The sequence below is a fragment of the Carassius auratus genome, chromosome 24, assembly GCF_003368295.1.
Source record: "Carassius auratus strain Wakin chromosome 24, ASM336829v1, whole genome shotgun sequence".
Lineage (NCBI taxonomy): Eukaryota > Metazoa > Chordata > Actinopteri > Cypriniformes > Cyprinidae > Carassius > Carassius auratus.
Window position 1 is genome coordinate 6,476,751 of NC_039266.1, and position 12,419 is coordinate 6,489,169.

Consider the following 12,419-nt stretch of genomic DNA (forward strand, 5'->3'; position numbering starts at 1 on the left):
CACACACACACACACACAGTGTGAACACACACCTGGAGCAGTGGGCAGCCATTTATGCTGCGGTGCATGGGGAGCAGTTGGGGTTTCGATGCCTTGCTCAAGGGCACTGATTGAGAGTCCGACTCTCTAACCATTAGGCCATGACTTCCCTTAAATTATTAATTATTATAAAATTATTAAATTACCACAATGATTTAGAGACCAAGTAGGAATTCATTCATGTATGGTGTTATGCTGTGTTAATGTTAAAGGGGGAGGTGATGTGGTGTATTGGGATCATGTGTATTTGTAATTACGTGGTTGATGTCTGGCATCTTATTGGTTCCCGACTTTTGGGAACAAGTATTTAAGTCATGTGATGTGTTGATGTGATGACGTATGTGTTTATCTGAGTAAAGTATGTTGATGACATTTGCTGGTGTTTTGTCTCGTTAATACATAACAAACATCCTTCACGAATACATATGTCTTGACGTTTTTGTTCTATAACCTAATGTATACAAACATCAGACGTCAATTTTATTCATGAAGAATGTCGTAATGGCCGTATGTAAACATAATCAGACATAATATTTGTTCGTGAGGATAATGCATTGCTACGTTGTGTGCGACGTCAGTCTTATGTCATGATGTGTCATACTCCTTCAGTGCATGCCTTTTTTGCTTGTTTTGCTTAACTTTAGCTAAAGCCTCCAGTTGCTAGCGGTAATCCTGTTCATAGTTATTAACGATAGAAACGTAATATTTTATAGCCCATAATCAACAAACAGAACTAACAAATATTGCTATCAGTGTGACTGCATCATATAATAATTATTAATAATATTAATAATGTTCATCGTCTGGCTGACTACGTCTTGTATTAATTTTTCAAAAAATCCTGTCATACCTGCACAAACTGACAGTCACCACTTATATGCTACTACTAAATATTGTAGAAACATAATTTTCTGTAAAGTTGCTTTGTAAGGATTTGTATTATAAAAACGCTATACAAATAAAACTTGAATATTTTCAGCACAGGAACCCATGAGTTTTTGCAAATGATCGGACTACAGAGAATAAAACTCAAATTCAGATAGGTTACCCTTGCGGTGTCCACAGTTTTGGAACTGTCTCCGTTTTACAGCACGTTCAAAACAACCCGCAAATACACTGGAAAAGCCCGACCAATTTAGCCAGCTGGTTATCATTTAATTGCGACTGTTTTCACCAGCAGAGGGCACTGAGAGATTATTACTTGGTTGCAACTTGCAAGTCGCCATGCAGTGTATCTCGCAAGTCGCTATGCAGTGTATAAAAAGACATGTAGGTTGAGGGATTGTTTTGCACACAATATAGTCCTAATAATCATACCTGAAACTCCGCGTCACAACTCCGAAGTCTGGCTTAGCCACGGGTGTGCATCTAAAAATAGATGCAGAAATATTTTTTATAGTCTCAATAAAAAATCTTTACTAAACTTGGGCTAATGTTGTTAACTTAGAAAAAAAAATATATTTTTTTAAATCAACCCTTTCACGCATAAATTACAAATATTTTAACTGAACCCTTTATTGTTTCCATTCCGACGCGTCATGATTGTCACGTGCCACTAACAGTGTATCGGTATTCGTTTTATTTAATTTTTCTTTTTTTATTATTAAAATATATACACAAGCTTGCTTACCATGTCAACTATCTGATATTCCGATTCTTTGTTTAAAAACCTTTATAAATTATCTTGATCTATAACGAGATGAGCGCTGCAGTTCAGAGTCCTGTCAGCCGGATTTAACGTACAGCACTTGAATTCCCCAGTTTCTCCCCAAATACATGAAAGTAAGTGGCTGTTGAACTGGACGAAGAATAGAGTAAACTTTATTGTTCTCTGTCTGATATATTAATAAAACACATCGGCAAATTACATTTGATTAGATAGTTTTTGCTGCTTCCATAGACATCAGTGTGTATTTTACAAACTACCAAGGTATTGTTTTACTAGTGATTATGTATATTTAAATGTATGAAACCTAAAATAAACATTATGTGGTTGAAAACACTGCATATTAATTGTGATATATGACAAGCGCTGAGCGCGTCCGTCTCTGGCTCAGTGCCAGGCAACGCGCGAAAGCTGTTTGAATCTGGCAGTTCTGTGACGCCACTGAACATTCTAAATCAAACTCTCAGGGGCACAGAAATAACCCTGCTAACAACATTACGTAACTGTTACGTAACTGCGACTAATCTGGTGACCAAAGTTTCGTCGTGGCGACGTAACTAGTTACGTCGTGGCAACCGGAAAAGTGAAAGGTACGTATACGTCGCCACAACGTAACTTTGTGACGTTGCCAGTAAGTAACTGCGACGTCGTGGCAACGTCGCGGATCGGTGGTCGTGTGCTGATAATCAGTTGGTCATTTTTTTTATAATTATTCTATGGGCGGACATGCAGCAATTGAACCTAATTTATGTCCTCATATGCCCAAACTAATTTAAAAGGATGTTTCAGCAGCTGTGAATGATGAATACTCAAAATGAATTCAGTTAATTTATTAACAAGCAAATATGAACAGTAATACACCCATATTATTAATAAAAACAGGATATACAGCGACATATGAATGAAAGCATTCAGCCCAAACAGAAGCACATAGATTGAGATATATTAATAATAAATACATTTCCATATATTTAAATATCTGTACCCTTCTGTAAGCATCCGGGGTCAAAACATTATGCACAAACATGCAAGTCTTAGTAAACACTCAGCACATTGCATTTAAATATTATCATTAACAATAAACACATTTATCAACTAATCACAAGCTCCCACAATAATACATCAGCTAATCACACCCTTAACCAAACCACTACAAATAATTCATTGAAATTAATATCCAATAGCTTATGAACAGATGTATTATAGCAAATCACGTTTAATGAATCTCACACCTATCATACAGCATTATGGCCAGTTCACAATGCCACAAAAATATATCTAAATATATATATATAATATATCTTACTTTCTCTATTCTTGCAATATTCATGTGTTCGTGTCCCTGAGTAATATCTGCATCCCCCAAAGTCTGAAGAGAACACAATATGCTAGTAGACAGCAATCATTGTGAGAGAGAGGTCTGTTGTGGAGGGTGGATCTGGAACTGACTTCTCCTGATTATCTGTCTTCACAAACTGCCCTGAAATACAATTCAAACATTAACAATGATTGTTATAAATGTAAGCCTCTTACATTCATAATGCTCATTTTGGAAATATAGTTATATCAGTAATATGCAGCATGCACGATACAAGGAAGTGGTCAGTAACTACACTTTGAGGTATGATATCTATATCAGTAAGGCTACCTTTAAGGAAAAATAAAATGAATAAATTAAGTTGTGTTATGCATTCAAATAGTTAGACATGCTAAAATACAGAATTTGTTAACAATAATAATAAAAAATAATATGCTGGGGAAAAAATAAACATTTCATAGGGCCCTAAACATGTTTTTTTTTTTTACTTTTAATAAAATGATGTGAAAATGCATGTTCTACGAAAAAGGAGTAGAGAAAAATGAAATATTTATTTTATCATTGAGGATTTCTTTAAAAAAAACACCTCCGACACGACCAGTCTGAGGGGGCTAATGCTTATAACAGTAGTTTGGTGGAGTTTAGACTAATGCTAAATCAAAAATGCCTATCAAAATTAACACTGGAACAAACACAATCTTTATTGATTGGACAACACAAGTACTTCTATTTGAGCGTGTAGAACAAAAGTCATCATAGCAGTTATTTGAGAATTGGCTTACTAGTCATATGGAGCGAAGTGTCCTGGAAATGTTGTCCAACAGGAGATCTAAAAAGCCTAAGACGCTCCCAGAAAAGATCCCAATTATTAACAAAAAGCAGTTTCTGTTCTTTACACCATGACAATAACCATTCGTTTAAAGCAAAAAGTCTGCTGAACCTTTCATGTCCTCGTCTATATATGGGAAGTGGTCCTGACATGAAGATCATCATGCAGGCGATATGCTGTGCATCGTCTCGATCAGGCTCCTGAAGTCTCTCTTCAGTGTCTCCGTCTGCCGCAGCATTGTCGTTAACGCCGGCGTGAAGCATGTCCACTCCGATGCTCCCCTCACCCTTCAGGATCACGGGAATCTGTGCAGAAATATCAAGAACATGAGCACCAGGGAAACAGTGAGTGTGGACTTTACCTTCAGCTAACATAGCACGAACGTGCCGGACGATGGAGTCTCCGATGATCACAGTGTTGTCTTCTGTCTCGCAAAGTGGAGCGAATCGGGTTCTGGTGGAGATCCTGAAGACCGGAGGCGGCGGATGGAGAGGTCGTCGCCCAGGGCCTGGTTCATGTCTTACACTGTGAAATAGGGTGAAGGACATCTGGGAAGATCGCATCCTGGGTACACCGGGCCTTTGCAGAGAACCACACAGAGTAGAGGTGGTAGGAGGGTTAGCGGTATACTTACCCTGGACTTATGAGCATCAACCCCTGAATATTTCCAGCATAGCTCTCCACTTGCTCATCTGGGCCTGCTTCTCCACGATATCGTGGATCTGTTTCTTCACGGCCTCCAGCTCCTTATTAGAAATAAACAAACTAGAGACGGGAAATGCAGAAAAGAAAAATAGTAATATTGAAAACATACAAAAACATCTTAAGATACCGGAATTCACATGTTTAGATTTTAAAGATGCATGATGATATATTGTAAAAAATAAATATGAAGTTATTTAATAAGCTTTCTCGGATCACCTGTGTTTTCTGTCTCTGTCAGCAGCTCCCATTAGACATTTTCTTGAAACTTCCCCTCTGTTTTAGAGGGTTTTTAAGACACTCCTGAAATCACTGTAAAAAATGTTTTATCAATATTTGTTTACAATGATAAATCAGAACAAGCTTGAAACAGTGGTTTGAAATAGTTTCAGCCCATTTTAGACCGCAATTGACGTCACTGATAGACTCTACAGTGCAGACTTTTAGGTTAAATTAATTAGCTTAACTTTACTTCATTTATCTATTGACAAATTACCATCAAAAACATTTACAAAGCAATCAAAACCGATCCTTTACGCATAAGAGGTAATTAAAAGCCCAAACTTTCATTAATAAGAGCTCAAATCTAATATGCTATAACGTTAATTATGTTTCTATGCTAGCGTAATACTTGATAGCAGACATTTCAAGAAAAATACCATAATCACAGAGGTAACGTTATAAATATTAATAAAAAGTACTTAAAGTAGACTGTGGATAATATTAACGTGTTACTTAACAAATCTGTCGCAGTTGTTGGCCTTTTCTTTGGTATAACAGACGAGAAACAGAAAAAATGTCAGACGAGTCCTCTCCTCTCCAGCAGCTGATGTGTACGCGGTTGCCATGGTAACTCAACGCTAGAAGGCCAATAAAAACAATAAAATAATAAAAAAAAGGTTTTAGCGACGTTAGACTTTTGTTTTTACTTTGTTTTATACATTTTATCAACCCACTTATTTATTATAAATTGTAAGACTCACCTCAGAAAGCTAAATTCTCCTGTCAGACACAGTTGAAGTGAAAAGTGCGTCAAACAAACGCGCTGTCCTTCTGATACAACAGTCTCTGCTGCAGATGAGATGATGAGCCAGTCTGTGTCATTATTTCACGTTATAACAACATACGAGATAGAAAGTTTCACAACTCTTTTCTTGTCAATACTGTGCGCGCGGTGCGTCAGTTGTGGAAGCGCGCGCCTGTATGTCACGTCATTAAAAGCTTAAAAGCATGTCCATATTCTGACTTGTTGAAAATAAACATATTTTATCTTTAAGGAACGTTTAATCTTGTGTCTGAAGTTTAATCACACTTTTTAAATAGCTCTATACTCAGAGAGCATATAAAGAACGTACAAAAAATATGGTAATGATATTACGTGCATACGACGTTGTTGTTACGTTGCCAGTAAGTCATGAAGTTACCAATATATTACCAAGGGGCAAGGAACTCGACCGGAAGTTGAAGTCGGGTGGGGGCTGCCATCTTTTAGCAGAACTTCACTTGCGTTAGCATTCCCATTGACTCCCATTCATTTTGGAGTCACTTTGACAGCGAATAACTTTACATCTGAGGCGTTTAAAGACTCCGTTTGTCCATTATTTATTTCTAAAGATACACGAAAATGTATAAAGGGCTCCATTACCTTCTATGTTACATTATGGCCCCGTAGAAACAGTTTTTGTAAAAAATAGGCTAACGATTGCGTCATAACCACTCGGCTCTCTGTCGCATTACCGTACAGACAGGAGGAGAAGCTCGCAGGCAATTAACTTAATATGGAGTACTGGCGTTACATTTTAAAATACTATACAAAATAATTAATCAAAATACTTACTCCTGCTCACTCACGACAAAGAACTCCCGGCTCAAGCTCGCCGTCTCTGCAAGATTAACGATGGCAGTTTGCACGCACAGCTACTAGAAGATTTACATCTGTCAGACAGGTTGCTGACGTCATCAAGCTTCGTTTGAGTCTGCGCGTCAGAAACGGAAGTGCTAAAAAACGCTAAAAATGGGCTTCATTTGTCTCAATTGAGTTCCAATGGGGTCGCTGTGTCCATTTCTTTTACTGTCTATGTATATTACCAACAGAGGACCTATCTGGGACGTTCTTGGTTATCTGGTCACGTTGGAAGGACGTACTGACGACGTTGTGAGTTGGTAATGTGATGGTAATAAAATTACGGGAATGCGACGTCGTAGTTACGTTGTCAATTGGTAAGTCATGGAATTACCAAAAATTACCAGTACCTTACGTAACTGTTACGTCGTGTGTTAGCAGGGAAGAAACCAATATATGGTGCAATAATGCTTAAAAGATAATTTACATTTTTAATCAGGGGCGTAGCCATCTTTTCAGAAGTGAGGGGGACAGAAATTATATATATATATATATATATATATATATATATATATATATATATATATATATATATATATATATAACATTTCTGCAGGCCCGTCGTCAAGGGGGGGGCATCGGGGGGCTGCCCCCCCCCCCCAAATTACTTTTTGTGCCCCCCTAAACGTAACGCACAGAACAATTAACCAAACTTGCACTGTGCATTCACACCGCCGGCGTCGAGAGCGTCAAAGTGGCCGGAAGTCATTCATTTTCAATGTAAACCAGCGTCGAGAAGCGGCGCGGCGCGACTTGGCCTTTGAGAGCGTCGAGCAGAGTTGAAATCAAGGCAACTTTATGGTAATGAGCTATGACGCGGTTGGGCAGCAACCAATCGGAACGTAGAAGTCAACCGCTTGAGAGGATTCCAGAGGACGCAGCTTCGATCACATTAGTTCCCAAGCAAACTAGAGGACAGGTTGATTATTGCTGTTTCGCGTTTGCAGTAATCTATGATGTGTCCCTGTTTGCGTACAGGGAGATAAAAAAATAATTAAAAGTGATACGTGGACCAAGGTGTCTGAGATTATACATTTTAAGTAAAGGATCTTAATATTTAGTCCACAACAACATTTAATGAGATTAATTTATAACGTTAACCTCCCTGTGGTTAGTCTGCATAAAATCAACAAGTCTGTTTGCTTTGCGGGCACTTTTAATACATAATAAGCATTCGATCTACGTCACAGCGTTTGTGCGCTCACGAATCTTTCTGCAGCGTCGTGAGCAGCGCAGGAAGTACCGGTGTAAACGCACAGTTAGACGTTTGATATTGAATGTTATTAATTTAGATCATTGTATTAATAATGGTGTTTCAGCAGAACTTTACTCACAGGAACAGTAATCACTACAACGGTAACACTAGAAATGCATAACACCTTCAGAAATGATTCAGATTCATTATTCAACGCATTATTACACAGAACATAATTTTAAATATAATTATATTCATAAATGACTGTTAAAACATCCCAAAACAGCACCCAAACCTTGCAAAGACCTACCTCATTAATTATTCAAATACAACAGCCAATGGCAAGTCTCCAGCAGCAGACCTTTCAATATGTTATTTTTGTGTTAGTAGTTTTATTAATTCAAATTACAATATGCAGTTTGTGTGTAAGTATATGTATATATAAATCATGCAATTCATTTAGTTAAGCATACAGTATTGCATTGTTTATACGCAATTCCTTTGCGCAGCTGAGCTGCGCGTTGCATGCGATCTCAGAATAAATTTTTGGCGGTTTTGGAAATGTTAAGAGACAATAAACAGAGACGTTGAGATCAAACGGTGAAGTATTTTATTTGAATAATTGAACAAAACAAGACTATTGTGGTCTATTTTAGTTATAGCCTAATATGGGTTTATATTATGGTCTGTCTCAGATAATTAAAAAAAAGTGTGCCCCCCCCCCCATGAAAATTAAATGCCCCCCCATTTGGTTTGTTCTGGCGACGGCCCTGCATTTCTGTAATCTATATAGCCTATACCAATCAACAGTTTTTGAACTGTAAGATTTTTTTTTTAAAGAAGTCTCTTCTGCTCACAAAGCCTGCATTTATTTGATCCAAAGTACAGCAAAAACAGTAATATTGTGAAATATATTTATTTTTAAAATATTTTTTTTTCCCTATTTGAATATATTTTCAAATGTAATTTATTTGTGTGATCAAAGTTGTATTTTCTGCATTTTTACTCCAGTCTTCAGTGTCACATTTTTTTTAAACAGTTTTTTTTTTTTCAGTATTCTTTGATAAATATAAGGATCCAAAGATCAGCATTTATGTGAAATAAAAAGCTTTTGCAACATAATACACTATATCATTCAAAAGCTTAGAGTCAATATATAATTTTTGTTTTTTGGAAAAAAGTGATGATAAAGTAAAACAAATTCAAAAGATTTCTATTTCAAATTAAATACTGTTCTTCTGAACTTTCTATTGATCAAAGAAACCTGAAAAAAAAAATCTACTCCGCTGGTTTCAACATTATCATAATGTGGGTTTTTTTTTGTTGTTGTTGTTTTTGAGAAGCAAATCAGAATATCAGAATTATTTCTGAAGGATCGTGTGACTGGAGTAATGATACTAAAAATTCAGCTTTGAAATCTCAATAAATTATATTTTGAAATATATCCAAATAGAAAACAGTTAATTTAAATAGGTTAGTACAAATATTTTTGCTTTACTTTGGATCAAATAAATGCAGGCTTGGTGAACAGAAGAGACTTATTTAAAAAATATTAACAAGCTTACTGTTCAAAAACTTTTGACTGGTAGTGGATACTACACAGGCAACTTTAATTTTTCTCAAATTTCTAGCTTTTAAATGGCTTAGAAATCTATAACTGCTGGACAATAACAAATAATAATGATTTTTTTATATGCTACAAACAAAAGTTTTTTTTTATCACATAAGGCAGAATAGTTTCTATTCTGTAATAAATGCTATGTCAATTGGTACTGCATTGTTCAGCCTTTATTTATCACCTGCTGGAGATTACTTAAAAACCTTATATTATTGCAATCGTATGTTTAATGTCTTCGTGTTTGCAAAAGTTTCTGGGCTTTTTTCTGTGTCAAAACTGTTTTCATAAAGCGATAGCTGGACGCTTTTGCCCATATTTGGATCTTCCTGAAATGACTTTCTGTGCAGAGTGCCCCCCCGGCTTCGAGTATGAATGAAACACACACTACAGGAGTGTTTGCGCTCTGTGATGTCCATCTCGCTGTATTCTGGGTCCGAATTAAATATCAAACCATATGCAGACTATACCGTCTCTTTGAGTTTAAATCTATATTTATTCACACCAGCTCTTGAAAACCTCTGAGAAAAACTTGACCGAAAAAGTGCAGGGGACGAATTTCCATGATATTAAAAGTGCGGGGGACACGTCCCCGTGTCTCCCGCGTAATCTACGCCCCTGTTTTTAATTATTTTTGTTAAAATATATCGGCCGACATTTGGACTGCTAATCAATCAGCAAACAGCAGCTGACTGTGAGTCTATGATATAAACAGAATTTTTTTGATTGCACATTTCTAGCTAGCAATTTGTCGCAGAGCTCCTTTCTTAATTTTTTTTTGCAAAAAAGCTTGGCTTGATGAACAGCCAGACACAAGGCCTAACGTTAAACCTGATGAGGATGTTTCTCCCTCCCCGGGCCCAACATCAACAGTGTTGCCAGATTGGAAATGTCCAAGTATCATACCAGAAGTTCAAAATTATCGTATTTGGAAGAAAATTATTACATTTAACAATTAACTACATTTTGATACGACCTGCAAATTACCACTAGGAGTATGGTTGGACAGAAGCAGTGCGACAAAAATACTGTCCCATAATTTTTCACAGTAATCTGACAATAAATGGGGCACACCCAGATTTCCATATGCACACCCAGAGTCTCTTTTCTGGCTACGCTACTGTAATAAACTAATCAATTACACTTACATTTGCAGAAAGCACATACTTTGTAGTCAATATGAGCCTAAAATGCAAAATAATAACCCTGATTAGGGATAGAAAAGATCCATTTCCAGAAGCATATTTTTATAAACAAAATTTGAAAAAAAAAGTTGAGGTATATAGCTAGGTATATAGCCTAGCTATATAGCCTACAAACAAGTAGTAGCTAGCTATATAGCCTACACACAAGTAGCAGATAATACTTGACCTTTGGCCCCTCCCCCACACCACCTTGACATTTTGTCCTTGACCCCTCCCCCACTTGTCCTTGACCTTTTGACCATGACCCCTCCCCCACCTGACCTTGACCTGTGACCTTTTAATGGTCACAGGTGTTGCTATGCCATTTGTTTGTAATAAATCAGGGTTACACATCATCAGCAGTAAATGACACCATCCATTAATAATCCGCAGCTGTGACTTGTCATCTGTTTCGTAATATATCACGTTGTAAGGATTATCCTAATGATAAGTGTGACGGTCACCTGTTTGAAAAATAGACACCGGACCTCCGATACGTGACCATCCGGCGACACGTGTCCTTTAGGTGAAAGATAAATCCTGTGTGTGTGCGACCATCCGGTGACCGGTGAACTTAAGGCAAAAGATTTTATGGTCTGTCACATGTGGGGCGGGGTTTCCCCAGCAGCAGCATCGCATTCGAGATTATGTAAAAGCTGACTTTGGCGCCGAGAAAGCCGTACAACTGTAAATTGTGCCTGGCAAGGTTTCTCGGTGAAAATACAGACAGCATGCATGAAAATGAATCAAGATCAAAGATAATGTGACTTCATGTCATAGTAGGAGTGTGCCTACCCTCAAATATAATCTGTTGAATGTATATAAATCGTTTCACAGTGATATAAAAAAGGTTTTAAATAAAAATTCCAAGAATGAAATGGAAATAAAACAAACAGTAAATAAGTTGTATAATAAAGGTTTTAAATAAAAATCCTAATAATTATATGGAGATAAAACAATAAATAAAGTTTTAAAATAAAAAACCCTAATAATTAAATGGTGATAAAACAAACAATAAAGAAGTTGTATAATAAAAGTAAAAAATAAAATCCCAATAATTAAATCGAAGTAAAGAAACTGTTTAATAAACATTTTTAAATAAAAATCCTAATAATTCATTGGAAATAAAAAAGATCAATAAAGAAGCTATATAATACAATTTTTAAAATAAAATCCTAATAATTTAAATCGAAATCAAAACAATCGATAAAGAAGTTGTATAACAAAGGTTTTAAAATAAAATCATAATAATTAAATGGAAATAAAAACAACCAATATAGAAGCTGTATAATGATATGTTTTAAATAAAAAAATCTAATAATAAAAGTTCACTCTTAGTACTAGATTAATATTGTACAGTTGAAACCTCTAAAACATGGTCCTCTCTTTCTCCCCTCTTCTAGAGTCTCTCTAAGTGTGTGTGTGTCTGTCTGTGTGTGTGTGTGTGTGTGTTAGATACATCAGCTCCTGACAATTTTGTGAGATTCAACCCCCATCACTTTACAATCTACCTTTGTGTTAAAACGTGAACTATCCATATGACATGACCATTTCGCGTTTTTCCGGGTTATTGTCAGTGATTCGTCAATGTTATCCATATAGCACTCTCTATGCAAGGACGCATCTGTTAACAACGTGATGCGGGTATTACGTTGCATTCATGTCTCTCTCTCTGCACCCCTCTCTCTCTACCGCTCATGCATGTGTACCTTACACATTAATTCCTCTCCAAGTCTTATTTTCTTATTTTAAATGAAAATAAACCAATTATACATTCACACACAATATAAAACAAAAAATGTACAATAATTTTACTCATCACTAAAATTATACATTTTACCAGGATCGGGGAAAAAAATATAAATAATTGAGCAGAACGAAGGATATGGGCTATTGAGCAACCCGGACATGTCATTGACAATTCAATTCACATTAATTGTTGCAACACATTTTCTACATTATATTTAA

At 36.3% G+C, this 12,419-nt stretch overlaps 1 protein-coding gene across 5 annotated transcripts; it reads right to left on the bottom strand.

The window, feature by feature from the left end:
• Window positions 1-2,962: 2,962 nt before the first annotated feature.
• On the bottom strand, window positions 2,963-5,668 carry LOC113042195 (uncharacterized). Of its 5 annotated transcripts, none has more exons than XM_026200823.1 (5): window positions 5,295-5,668; window positions 4,774-4,866; window positions 4,487-4,617; window positions 3,806-4,377; window positions 2,963-3,185 (listed from the first exon to the last, which is right to left on the bottom strand). In XM_026200823.1, exons 3-5 carry the CDS (start codon window positions 4,501-4,503, stop codon window positions 3,094-3,096), a joined length of 681 nt encoding a protein of 226 aa, XP_026056608.1. In that variant the 5' UTR covers window positions 4,504-4,617; window positions 4,774-4,866; window positions 5,295-5,668; the 3' UTR covers window positions 2,963-3,093. The 5 variants fall into 5 exon arrangements, 4 of the variants coding, with proteins under 4 accessions (XP_026056608.1, XP_026056610.1, XP_026056609.1 ...); XR_003275550.1 differs by having other exon boundaries at window positions 2,965-3,185; window positions 3,806-4,157; XM_026200825.1 differs by lacking the exon at window positions 4,774-4,866.
• Window positions 5,669-12,419: the final 6,751 nt, after the last annotated feature.